We start from the raw sequence: 12,984 nt of genomic DNA, 5'->3' as shown, positions 1-12,984 counted from the left end.
TAGAATGAAAAGTAATTTACCTAAACTATGATTTATTTCTTCAAAACATATAATGGTTGTCACTAAAACATTATTTTCTGTTTCAGATGTTTTTCAAAATCTTTTTTGTTATAGTGAAATCACTAGACTAGATTAAAATTGTGCGAAATTACAAACCATCCTGTAAGCTTACAGATACAGAAGAAATGCTACATGGCTGCTGATATGAAGCTTGCAGTGGACAAGGTTGTTGTCAATGCTCAATGGCATATCCATGGATACAGTAATATCACATTAATAATACAGTAATTAATGAATATGGTAATATCATATCAATAAAGGAAAAACAAGTAAAAATCACAGAAAATGTCATTTATTTTACATCTACATCATCTACAATGAAAGAGGAGGACTTCAGAGTACTGTTAGTAATAAATGAGTACACTCTGCATGCTTCAAATGTTTGAAATTGAGTTTTATTTCAAGTGCCCCTTTTTCCCTCATTTTAACATTATTTCAGGAGCCTTTTATTTTGCGTCTGGCACCTTACAAATAGCATATGGAATTTTTTGAAGATGCCATTAGATAGCCCTCACAAAGAGCCATAAAATGAGCCTAAACTTGTTTCTGAAATGTTTCATGGTAAGAAGTTACGTATTTACAAAAAATGATCAAAACTGTCCCTTTTTACCCCTTTGACGGTAGCGCTCTGACGCGCTCTTACGTCTGTGTGAGCTGAATTAAAAACTAAGTACTCTGGAAAAATGGCAAAACGGCTTTTCAGGCCATCATTGTATTCACTTTAGCAGCTCTAGCCCATGAAGAACTGTAGGTAAGGCCATGATAGTTGCCAGTATCATAGTTAAAAACTTGCTTTATTGACTGATTATGATGCCATTTACTTGAAGCAAATGCAAGATGGTGAAATATGATGGCGAAAATTAGTGTGATCATATATGAGCATACGCCTGCCAATGCTTAGAGATGGAAGTGACTATGTTTGGTCATATGCCCACTAGAGGAAAATTTCTACAGCGCTTGGTAAATATGTTTGTTAGCATTTAGGGGTTAGCGGTATTATAATTTAAGCCATGTTTTTCAGTCTAACGTACCTATAGTTCAGCACTTGATGCTTTCCCTGACTTTGACTGCAGTCCAAGCTCTTGGCATTCCCTTCGCTACAGAACATAGAGCCAACGCGGTTGCAAGCAAGATGGTCTCTGTACTGACCCAGACGATAACATGTCCTTCACCAATACTAAATCTGACAATTTTTTCACAAGTTTTAGGTATATGTTGTATATGAATGTGACTCTTTACATACAACATAGATGTCTCATTATATGAAGGGGCTGGAAAAATCTTGCGATAAAATACTAAATGTACCTATAATTTTTTTCATCTTGATTGCTTCCTTTGTATGTGTTATACTAATACATGTATGCATATAAGAGCAATCAAGATGTTTTTTACCATCTAAATAGTGAACTTTCAATGTCAAAATCAGCATTTTTTTTTACCTTAAGCCGGCAAGATCCCATATATGATCACTTCATTAATTGCGATTTACTACTTATATACAAAATTTTTCGAAAAATGCTTACAAGCAAATATATCTTAGAATTGGTCATACTTTTAAGTACTACAATCATCAAATATTGCCATTTCATTGTATTTCTATGTCCGCCCAGGAAAGGGTTAACTATCTATTCTCATATTATTCAAATTTAATCAAGCTACTATAATTGATTGACTAGTCATTGCTACTTCTAACTTTGTAAAAAATGCAGGAAGTGTGAGGAATTTACATGAATATAATTGCTGATAAACTTTATTTGAGAATCCACAGGATAAATCTTCAAAGGTTTTCAAAGGCAAGATAATAAGAAATGAAGAAGCAGTGGAGCAACTGCAACCAGAGAAAAAAACAGTCTGATTAACTGACAAACGTAGTTCAAGTATGCTCTATATGATCATATTCTGTACTACAGCAATCCCTTGATTAACGCGGTTAATAAATCCCCAAGTTTTACCGTGTTATGCAAAACCGCGCTAATCAAACTTAAGAATATATGGGAATAATTATAATGAATCCTCAAAAATAGCAAAGTTACACAATAATTTTTTTTTCACTAAAATTCATCATATTTTTTTCTAAATAATAGGGGAAATAAATAAAAAAAATGCGAATGAATTAACGTATTGTTTCCCGTGCGTATTGTTGACTCAGGAAAACCTAGGTCTTCACCGATCTTCGTTTTCGTTTCACCATTATCAAAACGCTTAGTCTCTAAAGTGGTATTTTTACGTTTAAGCGTTCCCTTTTTGTCCATAATTATGACGGTAATTTATCAAGGAAAATTATGTAGTTTGATAAAAATGAGCAGTAGATATGGCAGCGATCTTGACCAGTTGAAGGCTAACGAGTAACTAGAGCACCGGCATGGCGCACTTACCGGCGAACGTTGCCTGCGTTGTGAAAAAAAAGTCGCGCTAATCAAAACTGGCACCGCGTAGATAAAGGGTAGGTCGCAAATTTTTTTTCCGTGTTAATCAAAACCGCGGTATTCAAAACCGTGCTAATCAAGGGATTGCTGTATTCCAATTTACTGGCATATGATTTGACAGTGAACTTGATTCCCAATCAATGAATATTGATATACCCAACCTTCTAAATTATTGCTGATGGCTCCATTTAGAAGTGGCATTAGATGCCATTCAGAGGTTTGACTTAGATAAAATGTGCAAAGGTTAGTTATAGGTTGGCCCAACTCAGCTGATTTAGTAAATAAGTTAATTAGTAATAAGGTTAAGGTTTTAGGCCGGCATAAGGTCAAAGTAATTAATGCTGCATAGACGACTTCGTATTGTTGGGTCCAACTAAAGAAGTGAATTTGCATGCATTGACAGGACTAGGGGCCCATTCCATGCATTAAATCAAGTTAATATAGAGAGAAAATGCACATGTTATGCTGTACAGTATACAGCAATCTAGAATGCACCATTTGTCACCTCCATCCAAGCTTCTTTCTGTTAATTATTTATCCCAGACCTTAATAACTATTCAAACTTAATCTTCATGGTCTTCCTTAAATTAAAACGAAACAGAATTTCTTATAAAAGAGCATTAATTTCACTTTCCAAATCATAAGTTCTATTTAAATGCTCATATTTTTATTATTGGGTGTAGTAGGGAGGATGCTACTCATGGAATGCTTGTCTGCTGTATGATTGGTGATTCCCAGATGCATAATAAAGTAACCTCAAACTGGGGCTGTTGTGGCCTTGTGGGTCTTTGTAGGAGTCGATTTTAAGTGGCCATCTATGGTAACTTGCCTGCTAAATGATGAACATGGTTATAATCAGCTGGTTCAGAAACTAACTATCTTTATTTCATGTATATTGTTTAGCATTTTCAGGTCTAATAAAATGTTCTTACGGTGTACATTGGCAATTCCTAGGCATATCTTGCTTAGGCAATTACCCACGATACAAAATGCAGTTAATATATCATCTACTGCTGCTAATAAAGCTATGTTTAATGTTCAAGATGAAGAGGATTTTCAGAAGCGAGTTATTGATTCTGCAACACCAGTAATTGTTGACTTCCATGCCAGGTTAGTGAACACCTCTTATTGCACCAAATTGGTATTCATTTGTACACACAAATTCTTTGCTACATATGGCTTGATCCTTTTTGTCTTGTGAAACTGCTGTCTTAACCAGAGCTGAGGCTTTAATAACCTGCTTGTGTCTTAACCCTAATTACCTACTGCTGGAGTGAAAATGCCCATCATTCCTAATAACCTCTGTAAAAAATAATGACAAATCTCACTGCCTTGCAGTCAAGATACTATTCCACTGAGATCTATTCTTGGTGTTGAATCAATAATGATTTAGACGTTTTGATTTAGAATGATTAGGTGGGTCACGTAGCAAACTACTATAAACTTCTACCACTGAGCAAACTGTTCTGCATGTTAGCAGTGGAGTGTTCTCTTTTCTGATAAACAAAATCAGTATTTCACAAGCTGAATTTGTGGGAGGTGCTCAGGCTTTCTGTTGTGCTCAAGCATCAATGGTGGGCAATGAACTCAAATGAGATAAAAAACTATTGGAACAAATAAACTTTAAGAAAGTAGCCAGCAATGAAGATGCACATACACCAGCAATTAAGATGCACTTGCTCCAGTGAGATACACATGTTCTCTGGCACCTGCACATGTAAAAGACTGTGATCAGCTAACCATGGTTGTGGTCTAACGCTAACATTAAGCGGTTGTGGTTGTAGTATACGGAGATGGCTCTGTTTGAGACCACATATTTATTTGTTTCATTCTCATAATTTTCAAACATTGTTTTGAGTTCAGAATTGTATGTTTGAAGACTGCATTTGACAGGAAACTATATATAATAAGGCCTATTAAAAATCATGGCTTATGTAAGATGGAGGGCAAAAATTATTGCCCATGATGCTGAAGCATGACACAAAAACCCAAGGCTGAAGACTGACACAAAAACCCAAGGCTGAAGCATGACACAAAAACCCAAGGCATGACGCAAACAAATATTGTACGCAAAAAAAAAAATATTGTTTGGCTTGATAAAAGAATTGAAATTATCAAAAAGCTTATTTTGTTGATGAACATGATAACTTGTTTGATGAACAAATTCTGCCATTTTGTACCTGTATATTGAAGTTGATTCATGTTCACAGCTGGTGTGGTCCGTGCAAGCTGCTGGCCCCAAGGATTGAGAAGGTCATAGCTGGCAAGGGTGAAAAAGTACATCTGGCAAAGGTTGACATTGATGACATCTCGGATGTTGCTCTGAAATATGGGGTATGTGCCTGCATGGTATAGCAAATATGAAGTTTTTTTGGGACAACATTGGAGGTACAATTTTTGTGTGTGCTGCGTTTTGATCAAAAGTATTATTTTGTCAGAAAAAGGATTCAAAGAGGTGGAAAAACGGAACTATTTGTAGAAGGCAGATCTACCTATCTCTGAGCTATCTTTGTTAAATTATTCACATAGACCTGACTCTTCTTGTGGTCCTACATTGTGATCTGGATTATTTGGATAGGTAACCATTTAGCCTGCATTTGTTTTATATTTCTATTTCCAATAATTATTTATCTGCATCTAGCACATAGTAATTTCATTACCTTGGTTATTGTATTTTTGTTTTCCAGTGGGTTGAAAATTTGACCCTTGATAGTGACGGATTTAAATCTTGGCTGACTGGCAGTTTTGTTAGAATGAATATGTCACATACTTGGATACCAGTTCTCATTGATACCAAATGTCTTTCCTATCATAACTCTTTTAAAATTGCAACTCTATTGTCATTCTCTTGTTATTCTTTATAAAGTTAGTTTCTTTTGCACAAGAGAGTACTACCATATATACGTATCTGCAATAGTTAGTTATTGGAATAAGTATCCGATTTACCATGTCTAATGCATTTTGCACTTAAACTTAGCTCTCTATTAACATGTGCAAACCTCACCAGTCTTGACTCAGCTAGAAGTCTATGGTGTTATCTTCCTCAAATATTTTTTTGACTATAATTATGCCAAAACTTCTATTGATTCTTCCAATCAAAATTCGTTATCAAATTTGAAACTGATAGTAAGAAATATTTTAAACAGATAGAAGAATGACACTTAGGTGGTTTCAATTTAATCTATTGCACTGCTACAGCCTATGAATGGAAATTTCACTGCAATTGCACAGAGGCGCCGCCGCGCCGGTTAGGCACCCAATCAGAGTGCTGCAGTGCAGATGTGTGCATAACTTACCTATAGGTGTGCTTGCATATGATAAATGCCGCTGTTAGACTTTGCAGTTTTAGCGCAAAAAAGAGCAGCTTCTTCCTTAGATTGCTTGACCCAACCTCTGTAAAATTGGCCTCAAATATTAAATGGGAAGTTATTAGAGGCCAAAGTTATTGGAATTATGGCTAAGAGGATTAATGCTAAATTAAACTTTTAATGGCTTCTAGTAGCTTTTTTTCATAGCTTCAGTAGACTTTTGTGCTTGCTTAATTCAAGGTACAGGGGCAAATTTTCAGTGTGCATTACAATTGTTTGATCTGAAATACTGTTTAAATTAAAGTAAAGCTCTCATTTTGTATTATTATTTTTCTCATTTGTTAAGTTCACTAGTATGACTAACAATTTATTAATATACTTTCCAAACAAATTAAGAAAATTAATTATAATAATAAGATCAGCTCAGAAAACTTCAGAGTAGCAAAGATGAATACAGATTCAAATGAACAAATAATTGTTATACTATAGTATGGCGATCATAACAATTCATTATTAATAATATTTCAAACTTTACAGGTATCCGCAGTGCCCTCAGTGATAGCCATCAGGAATGGCAAGGTGGTTGACAAGTTTGTGGGCCTCCAAGAAGAGAACCGCATAGAATCTTTTATCAATGGAGTTATTGCCGAGTAGAAAAAATCAAAACCTAGATTTCCCTTATAGATATCATCTACATTTGTTTTGAAATGATATGCTCATTAGAATAGTTCTACTGAAGATTCTAGTGACATTGCCTGTGATTTACTAAGCTGTCATCTTGTATGCTATGAATAATATTGGTCTAGGCTTGACTGGTCGCATTTATTGTGCCACAGTAAAATTGTATGAATTTAGTGATCTTCAGTCATTTCGATTTAGAGATGCTATGTATCTCAAACATTATGAATGTAGCTCGACTGTTACTATGATGATATTCGATATTTAAGCTCGTATGTTTACCATGGTGAATTCTAGGGTGGAAACTGCAAAGTCTTGTTCTTTGAAAAGCTGAAATTCATTTCAGAACATTGTTTATTTCCTGTATGAAATGAATGAAGTCACAAACAATTTGCCATCCCGGTGACTGAGCCATAAATTTGTTTATGCCTGTCTTATATTTTTTGTGGCCAACATTAACTTTCATTATGTTTGGTTCATTGGTTTTGTTGAAGGAAAGATTAAATTTTTATTTCTATCTCTCCTAATATTTGTCTATTCTATGATTTTCATCTGTAAGTTTCGTGAACATTTCACCACATTTTTTATCCAAAGCAATCTTGATGAAATTATGGGTATAGCCTCTGCTGATGAAATTCATACACCTGTTTTTTGCCTTGTTTTGGTTACTTTATTAACATGGAAATAATTCATTTTAAATTTTAAAGAACCACTTTTTATAGAATCACTTGATTCAGAATTTATCATTTACCTGATGTTAGCTTTCATTATTTGCTGCTGTTTGAAACCAGTTAATTTGAACTTTGAATTTTTATATGTATCAATGTTTCATTGAATTATAGTATGTTTTCTATTCCATATTGATTCTTGAAAGTTGTTATCTCTTGTGGAGTTAAATAGTGAAGCAATGATGTAGTGCAGTGAAATGGCAAGTTATCATGTCATGATACCTAGATTCTGCTCTCCACTTCTGCCTTACTATTCTAATGATGTCACCTACGATTTACTTCTCACCTGTCAATTGATAAGGAAGTTTCTCTAACTGCGTCTTATCTGCGTTTGCTTCCAACCATATATATAACTGCTGACTAGATGTTTTGATTACGTATGAGTTGCTTACTTAGGTCATATAACAGCCATTTCAAATGATGTTTTTTTTTCTGCAGAAATAGTATCAGACAGAGATAAAAAGATTTATATTGATGTTTAAGTAAGGAGCAATTAATATGATAGTTGACTTGAATAACTTGAAAGGTTGTGCTAAATAATATCTTCATTTGTTCATATCATTAATGTCACAAATGGAGATGTAATATTCATGTAGTAAACTTCCAAAGTTGATGTTAACGAAATAAGTGAACTTCTGAATGATACTGCTCGTTCTGTATGATTTTCCAAGCAACTGTCATACCAATCTTTGTTATTCTGTGTGTTGAACGAGCCATAGTTTTGTCTCAACGACCTTAAAACCTTCTGAAAATACTCCAGTTATCGACTGATGTCGGCTTCCCACTTTCAGTAACCTTTCACTTCCTATAACCTCTCACTTCCTATAACCTGTCACTTCCTATAACCTGTCACTTCCTATAACCTGTCACTTCCTATAACCTGTCTCTTCCTACAACCTCTCACTTCCTACAACCTCTCACTTCCTACAACCTCTCACTTCCTACAACCTCTCACTTCCTACAACCTCTCACTTCCTACAACCTCTCACTTCCTATAACTTCGCACTTCCTCAGCTCAACTGTTGTACCTACTCATTAGCTTGATTAGTCAAGTCACATCTGACCTTTCGGTCTTTCAACATTTTGTTGGCTGTCGTCCTATCTTGATATTTCGTATCTTGGATAAACTGGGCAGAACCAGGTGCATGAGGCATTTAAAAGTCTCGTGGTTGGTTTATATTTTCCGTTACGGTACTGTCTTTATGATGAATTCAATTCATTGTTTCGGTAGTGATGAGATTTACGTTTTTTCTGCTATTTGTAGAACTGAACGACGGAATGAAATGTTTTCAGCAGCTCAATCATCAAGCGATGTGTAAGTAAAAGATATGTATCATATATCTGTGTTTATTAGCTATAATTATCGTCATTTTTGCCAATGTACTTATCATTTTGTCACTGTATTATATACTCACCTCCACATGTGTGTTATTATACACGTGCCCTCTACATATATTTGTGTAAGCTACATTAAGCTGCTGAGAATTGCGAATAGACAATTTCGATAGCAGTGTTTATTGTGGCCACAAAATCTTACTGTGATTAATTTTGCTCATTTGTCCCTGTATGTCTGTTTGTGAAATGATGCTTCTTTGTCGAAAATTCAGGTGCCATAAATACAATTTATTTGTGTCTACATATCTGCTTGTCGTGGACTTGTTCATGGACTAGAAATCATCCCCTTAGAAATTTTAGTTATCTCATTGATGCCAATTAATTCACTCGGTGATTATCATACTGCTAAGCTCGTTGATTTCTAACCCAGCGAAATTCTTCCCTACACTTCACTCATAGAGACATCGTCATTTTGCTGCGCATCCCATTCTGATGTAACTTCAATTTGTTTCATTCCCTGTTTCTAATTTTTTGATCGGTTAGTGAATATATTTGTCTGATTAATAGTTGCTTCTAGAAAGCAACAGCGACAATGAGAGAAATTTTTTTTTTTTTGCATGTTATCTAGGCATGAAAGTTTCATTCAATTCGCGCTAAATCATCAACGACTAGCTAAAAATAGTGCTAAGGTTTCTTTAAAACAGCAATTTTAATCTGGATATTAGAGTGGTTCTTGATGTATTGCAAGCTGTTGCTCCAGTCCGAGCTCACCGCAGAAGACAGGAGTACTCAGACGCTTGTCATGCTTCTTATTTATTGTCATATTCAAAGCAATGTTGTTCCTACCAAGCATTGTTGAATAACTGGTTATATATGGAGTATTACCATTTTGTTGATTTTAATTTTGTTATCTTGATATGTGACCGGTATTCTATCCTTGGCCGAACCATCGCCTCCCCCCTCATCAATGCAACGATTGCATGCCGGTCTTCCTGCGTTTACGGAATGAACGAATTCTCAAATTTTACAAATGAGTAGAAGATCCTCATAGTCAAGTCACATTGACATCAACCTAAAAACGAATAGTTTCTGCAGGATTATGTGCGAAATATTTTTAACGGTGAAAAAAATTCACGAGTCTATTAAGTTTTGTGTCTATATCTTCTTATCGCTGCCTGAGCTAATTATCTGAAGGAATATATTCGGTTTATTTATGTTGTTCTGAAAAACTGCTACTACCAAGAACCTACCTCCTGATCACAAACGACCGTGTGTGTAATTGTCGGCCTGGAATTGCTGATTATGAAATGCGATAGTGATGATTGAGCTGGGGAAATATGGTGTGGTCGAAAATCTATCGTCTGGATTTCAATTGAACTTGTTCACTTGCGAGATGAAAACAAACTTTCGTTCGTCATTACCTTACAATCACTAGGAAGCTTGTTGCCTATTGGACCCACCGCTGGTTGGCGTTGGCGGTGCGCTCTCTTAATTCTCTCGGTTCTGTTGCGTGCTGTTGCGTCTGAGCTCCTGGCAGGGACTTGGCGCTCCCTCGGTATCTTCTGGCCCATCGCAGATGGACGATCTAATACGGACAGTTTTACTAATTTTCAAAAGCTCACGTTTATCATTCATTATCATATAGAAATTTCAAATAGTGGTTATATAAAATAGCATAAGAATATCTGTACGCTGATGAATAAATAATAAGCAATATCCGAATAGCTGTATCCTATATTTTCTCGATAACATTAGACTGGGATTTGTAAGGTGAGAGGGTCTACTCAGTTGCTGGGACGTTCAAGTAATGACGCCGCCGTTTAAATCATTCCTACGGTTGTTGTCGCTCACGACGGCTGCCTCTGCGTGTTTGGCGCCAGTCTTTGGCGAAGGCTTCAAACCTACGAGGTATGTGCTAGCGTCTTAAACTATTTTCTAAGTTCGATGCATTTTATCGTTCAGCGAATTTTAATGTATTAAGATTGATAGGGGAAATACGTTGCATTTCCATGCCATTATTTGTAGCATTGCGTGCGCTTTAAAAGGTTCTTCACTGCGCCTTCTTTGTGTCGTTAGATATGATACTTATTTGCATGACTGCTACATTACAAACTGTACCTGCAGATATCTGAACTAGAATATTTATGAATATATGGAAAATACATTTTTGTATGAACTATATTTTCATTCATTCTACCTGCAGAACTAGTCTAATTTAACGTTACAGTGTGAACGCCAAGATGCTGTACGATTTTCGCACTCTGGATTCCGTAGAGGATTGGATAGAATCCTCGGACACGGTGCGGACACCTGGCAAGAGTAAAGCAGTCTTCACTCTACAGGTACGAATTAAAATTGCCACATATTTATGTTCCGTCTCAACTAGCGTTTTTTTATCAATTTTGGTATTGGAAAAATTTAACAAAATAACGGTATTTCATGAGTGGGTCATCCGTAGATAAATTTTGTTTGACAATTTTTCGATGACTCGCCTGAAGTTCAAATAAATTTCTCGCTGTTACCCGGTTACCAGCAATCAATTGACGTTTTCAATACAAGGCAAAAATAAAAGTTTAAATGGAAGTCTCCTTTTTTATGATAAACACGATTCCAATATAATCGACTTAAACACGATTCCAATATAATCGACTTTCAAAAATTTGCAGGACTGAACTACTGTTCTTGGAGGCACTAAGTACGAACAAGGCTTGTGATTCCATTTGATTCATTTTATACCGTCACTCCTCAGACGCTTACTGAATACGAAATTAATACATAACATAGATAATGAAATGATTTCCCTGCACATCATCTGAGAAATCTAGAATAATACTAATCTGTTACGACTGGAACCTTATTTTACCGTAATTTATTATTTCTTCACTTGCGCATCCAATTATTAATTTAAGCGTTCAAAAATACAATTGATCGCTTTTAGAAATTTATTACGTTTTTATCGATTGTACAGTTTGTGTTTGCTGTGCACTTCGAACGCTGATCTTGTGCCGGTCGCATACGCACTTTTGAATAGATTTCGAGTCTTGCTAATCACTTGGATATAATCGAGCAATCATTGTGAACTAATTTTGCAAGGTAACATGATGGCCTGACATCACGGCCCAGATGATCTTATCGACAAAAACTTTAATTTCATTTTTCATCTAATTTGGAAACATGTCGCTAAAATTAATTTTTTGAAATAATAAATTTGAGAACGATTAATTTCTGTCGTTTCCCCCTGAAGCACCTCTTTTATATTCTGCCGAATGTGTCTCTCACAACAGGGTTGACACAGTAAAAAATATTGTACTGCCCCGGCGTCTGCACAAACTAATTGAAGAAATCAACTCTGGTTTTGTCCAGAAAACCCGGGAGTTTCAGCGCGGTGTTTTCTTCAGCCTGCTGAACCCTCAGCCAAATGGGGCTGGGTTTGCAGGGGCCGCGTCACGCAGGCGATGGGATCTTAAGGGCAACACGGGCCTGGAGCTGCGGGTGCGAGCGCAGGGCGACTGTGACACTTACAAGCTCGTGCTCTACCACAAGGACCAGGCACCCAGCACTGGAGCCTGTGCTTACGAAGTCTTCTTCACGGTTAGAGACATTCCCGCTCGCCAAACCCTCGCTTACCAACCATTTGGTTTTGTTATTTGAAGTCACATGCGCTATGAATTAGTTTCCTGATAATACTGACTGCCGTTCCGTCGCTTGACGATCTATGTGCAAAAATTTCATCAGGTGATTTTCATTATATTCTGGACAATACATTAGCATCAGTGATTTGAACATCTGGGCCGATTTATAGACTTTATTCTATTTCCTGATTTGGCACCCACCTTCACAGTGCAAAGTTAAACAAACCGGGTCACTATAAACCGGCACAAACTTCGTAGAGTATTGAAAACGTAAGATTTCAGTTTTGGGTCAAACTATAGCTACAGTTGGTGAACACATCCTGTACTATATATATAATTATTACATTTTATTATTATATATTATTATTAATCTTTCAGTTGCCTCTACTTGAATGGACGTCGGTACAGTTACCTTTTGATGACTTCCAGCCTTACTACCGAGGTGCTCCTTGCAACAACAGCGAACCTCTAGACGTGTCATTCATATCGAGCGTTGGTATACAGGTTGCTGGAGGAGTCTACAGAGAGAAAAAACAAAAAGGGGCGTCTGCTTTAGAAATAGAATATCTCAGCACCTACAAATGATTAACTCGGCGGTGTGTTGATTGTGAATAAATCTATCAGGAATTGCTAGAATCGCTTAAGATATATGCATAGTATTATATCCTACCTATGAGCATTCAGTTAAAATCTAGCAGAAATAAAACAGTTTAATACTGCTGTAGTATCATATCCTTGGGTTTAGATTTCTTTCTTCTTAGTGATGTGGTTATCCTGTTACAGATCAACGTTAAATTTATCAATATATGAGCAAGTT

General features: G+C 36.1%; 2 protein-coding genes across 3 annotated transcripts; both read left to right on the top strand.

Annotated features, from left to right (window-relative positions):
* The first annotated feature begins 3,371 nt into the window (after positions 1–3,371).
* Positions 3,372–8,620, top strand: LOC108680327 (thioredoxin, mitochondrial). Its single transcript, XM_018169131.2, has 3 exons — positions 3,372–3,596; positions 4,697–4,820; positions 6,332–8,620. The coding sequence occupies exons 1-3, from the start codon at positions 3,409–3,411 to the stop codon at positions 6,446–6,448; spliced, it is 429 nt and encodes a 142-aa protein (XP_018024620.1). The 5' UTR covers positions 3,372–3,408; the 3' UTR covers positions 6,449–8,620.
* Positions 8,621–8,688: 68 nt separating this feature from the next.
* LOC108680325 (uncharacterized protein C9E9.15) lies at positions 8,689–12,884 on the top strand. Of its 2 annotated transcripts, none has more exons than XM_018169129.2 (4): positions 8,689–10,443; positions 10,763–10,877; positions 11,899–12,126; positions 12,546–12,884. In XM_018169129.2, exons 1-4 carry the CDS (start codon positions 10,343–10,345, stop codon positions 12,750–12,752), a joined length of 651 nt encoding a protein of 216 aa, XP_018024618.1. In that variant the 5' UTR covers positions 8,689–10,342; the 3' UTR covers positions 12,753–12,884. The 2 variants fall into 2 exon arrangements, with proteins under 2 accessions (XP_018024618.1, XP_018024619.1); XM_018169130.1 differs by having other exon boundaries at positions 10,380–10,443; positions 10,739–10,877.
* The last annotated feature ends 100 nt before the right edge of the window (positions 12,885–12,984 follow it).

Source organism: Hyalella azteca, unplaced genomic scaffold, assembly GCF_000764305.2.
Source record: "Hyalella azteca isolate HAZT.00-mixed unplaced genomic scaffold, Hazt_2.0.2 contig4003, whole genome shotgun sequence".
Taxonomy (NCBI): Eukaryota; Metazoa; Arthropoda; class Malacostraca; order Amphipoda; family Hyalellidae; genus Hyalella; species Hyalella azteca.
Note: the sequence above shows the minus strand (reverse complement) of the source record. Positions and strands in the feature narration are given on the sequence as shown.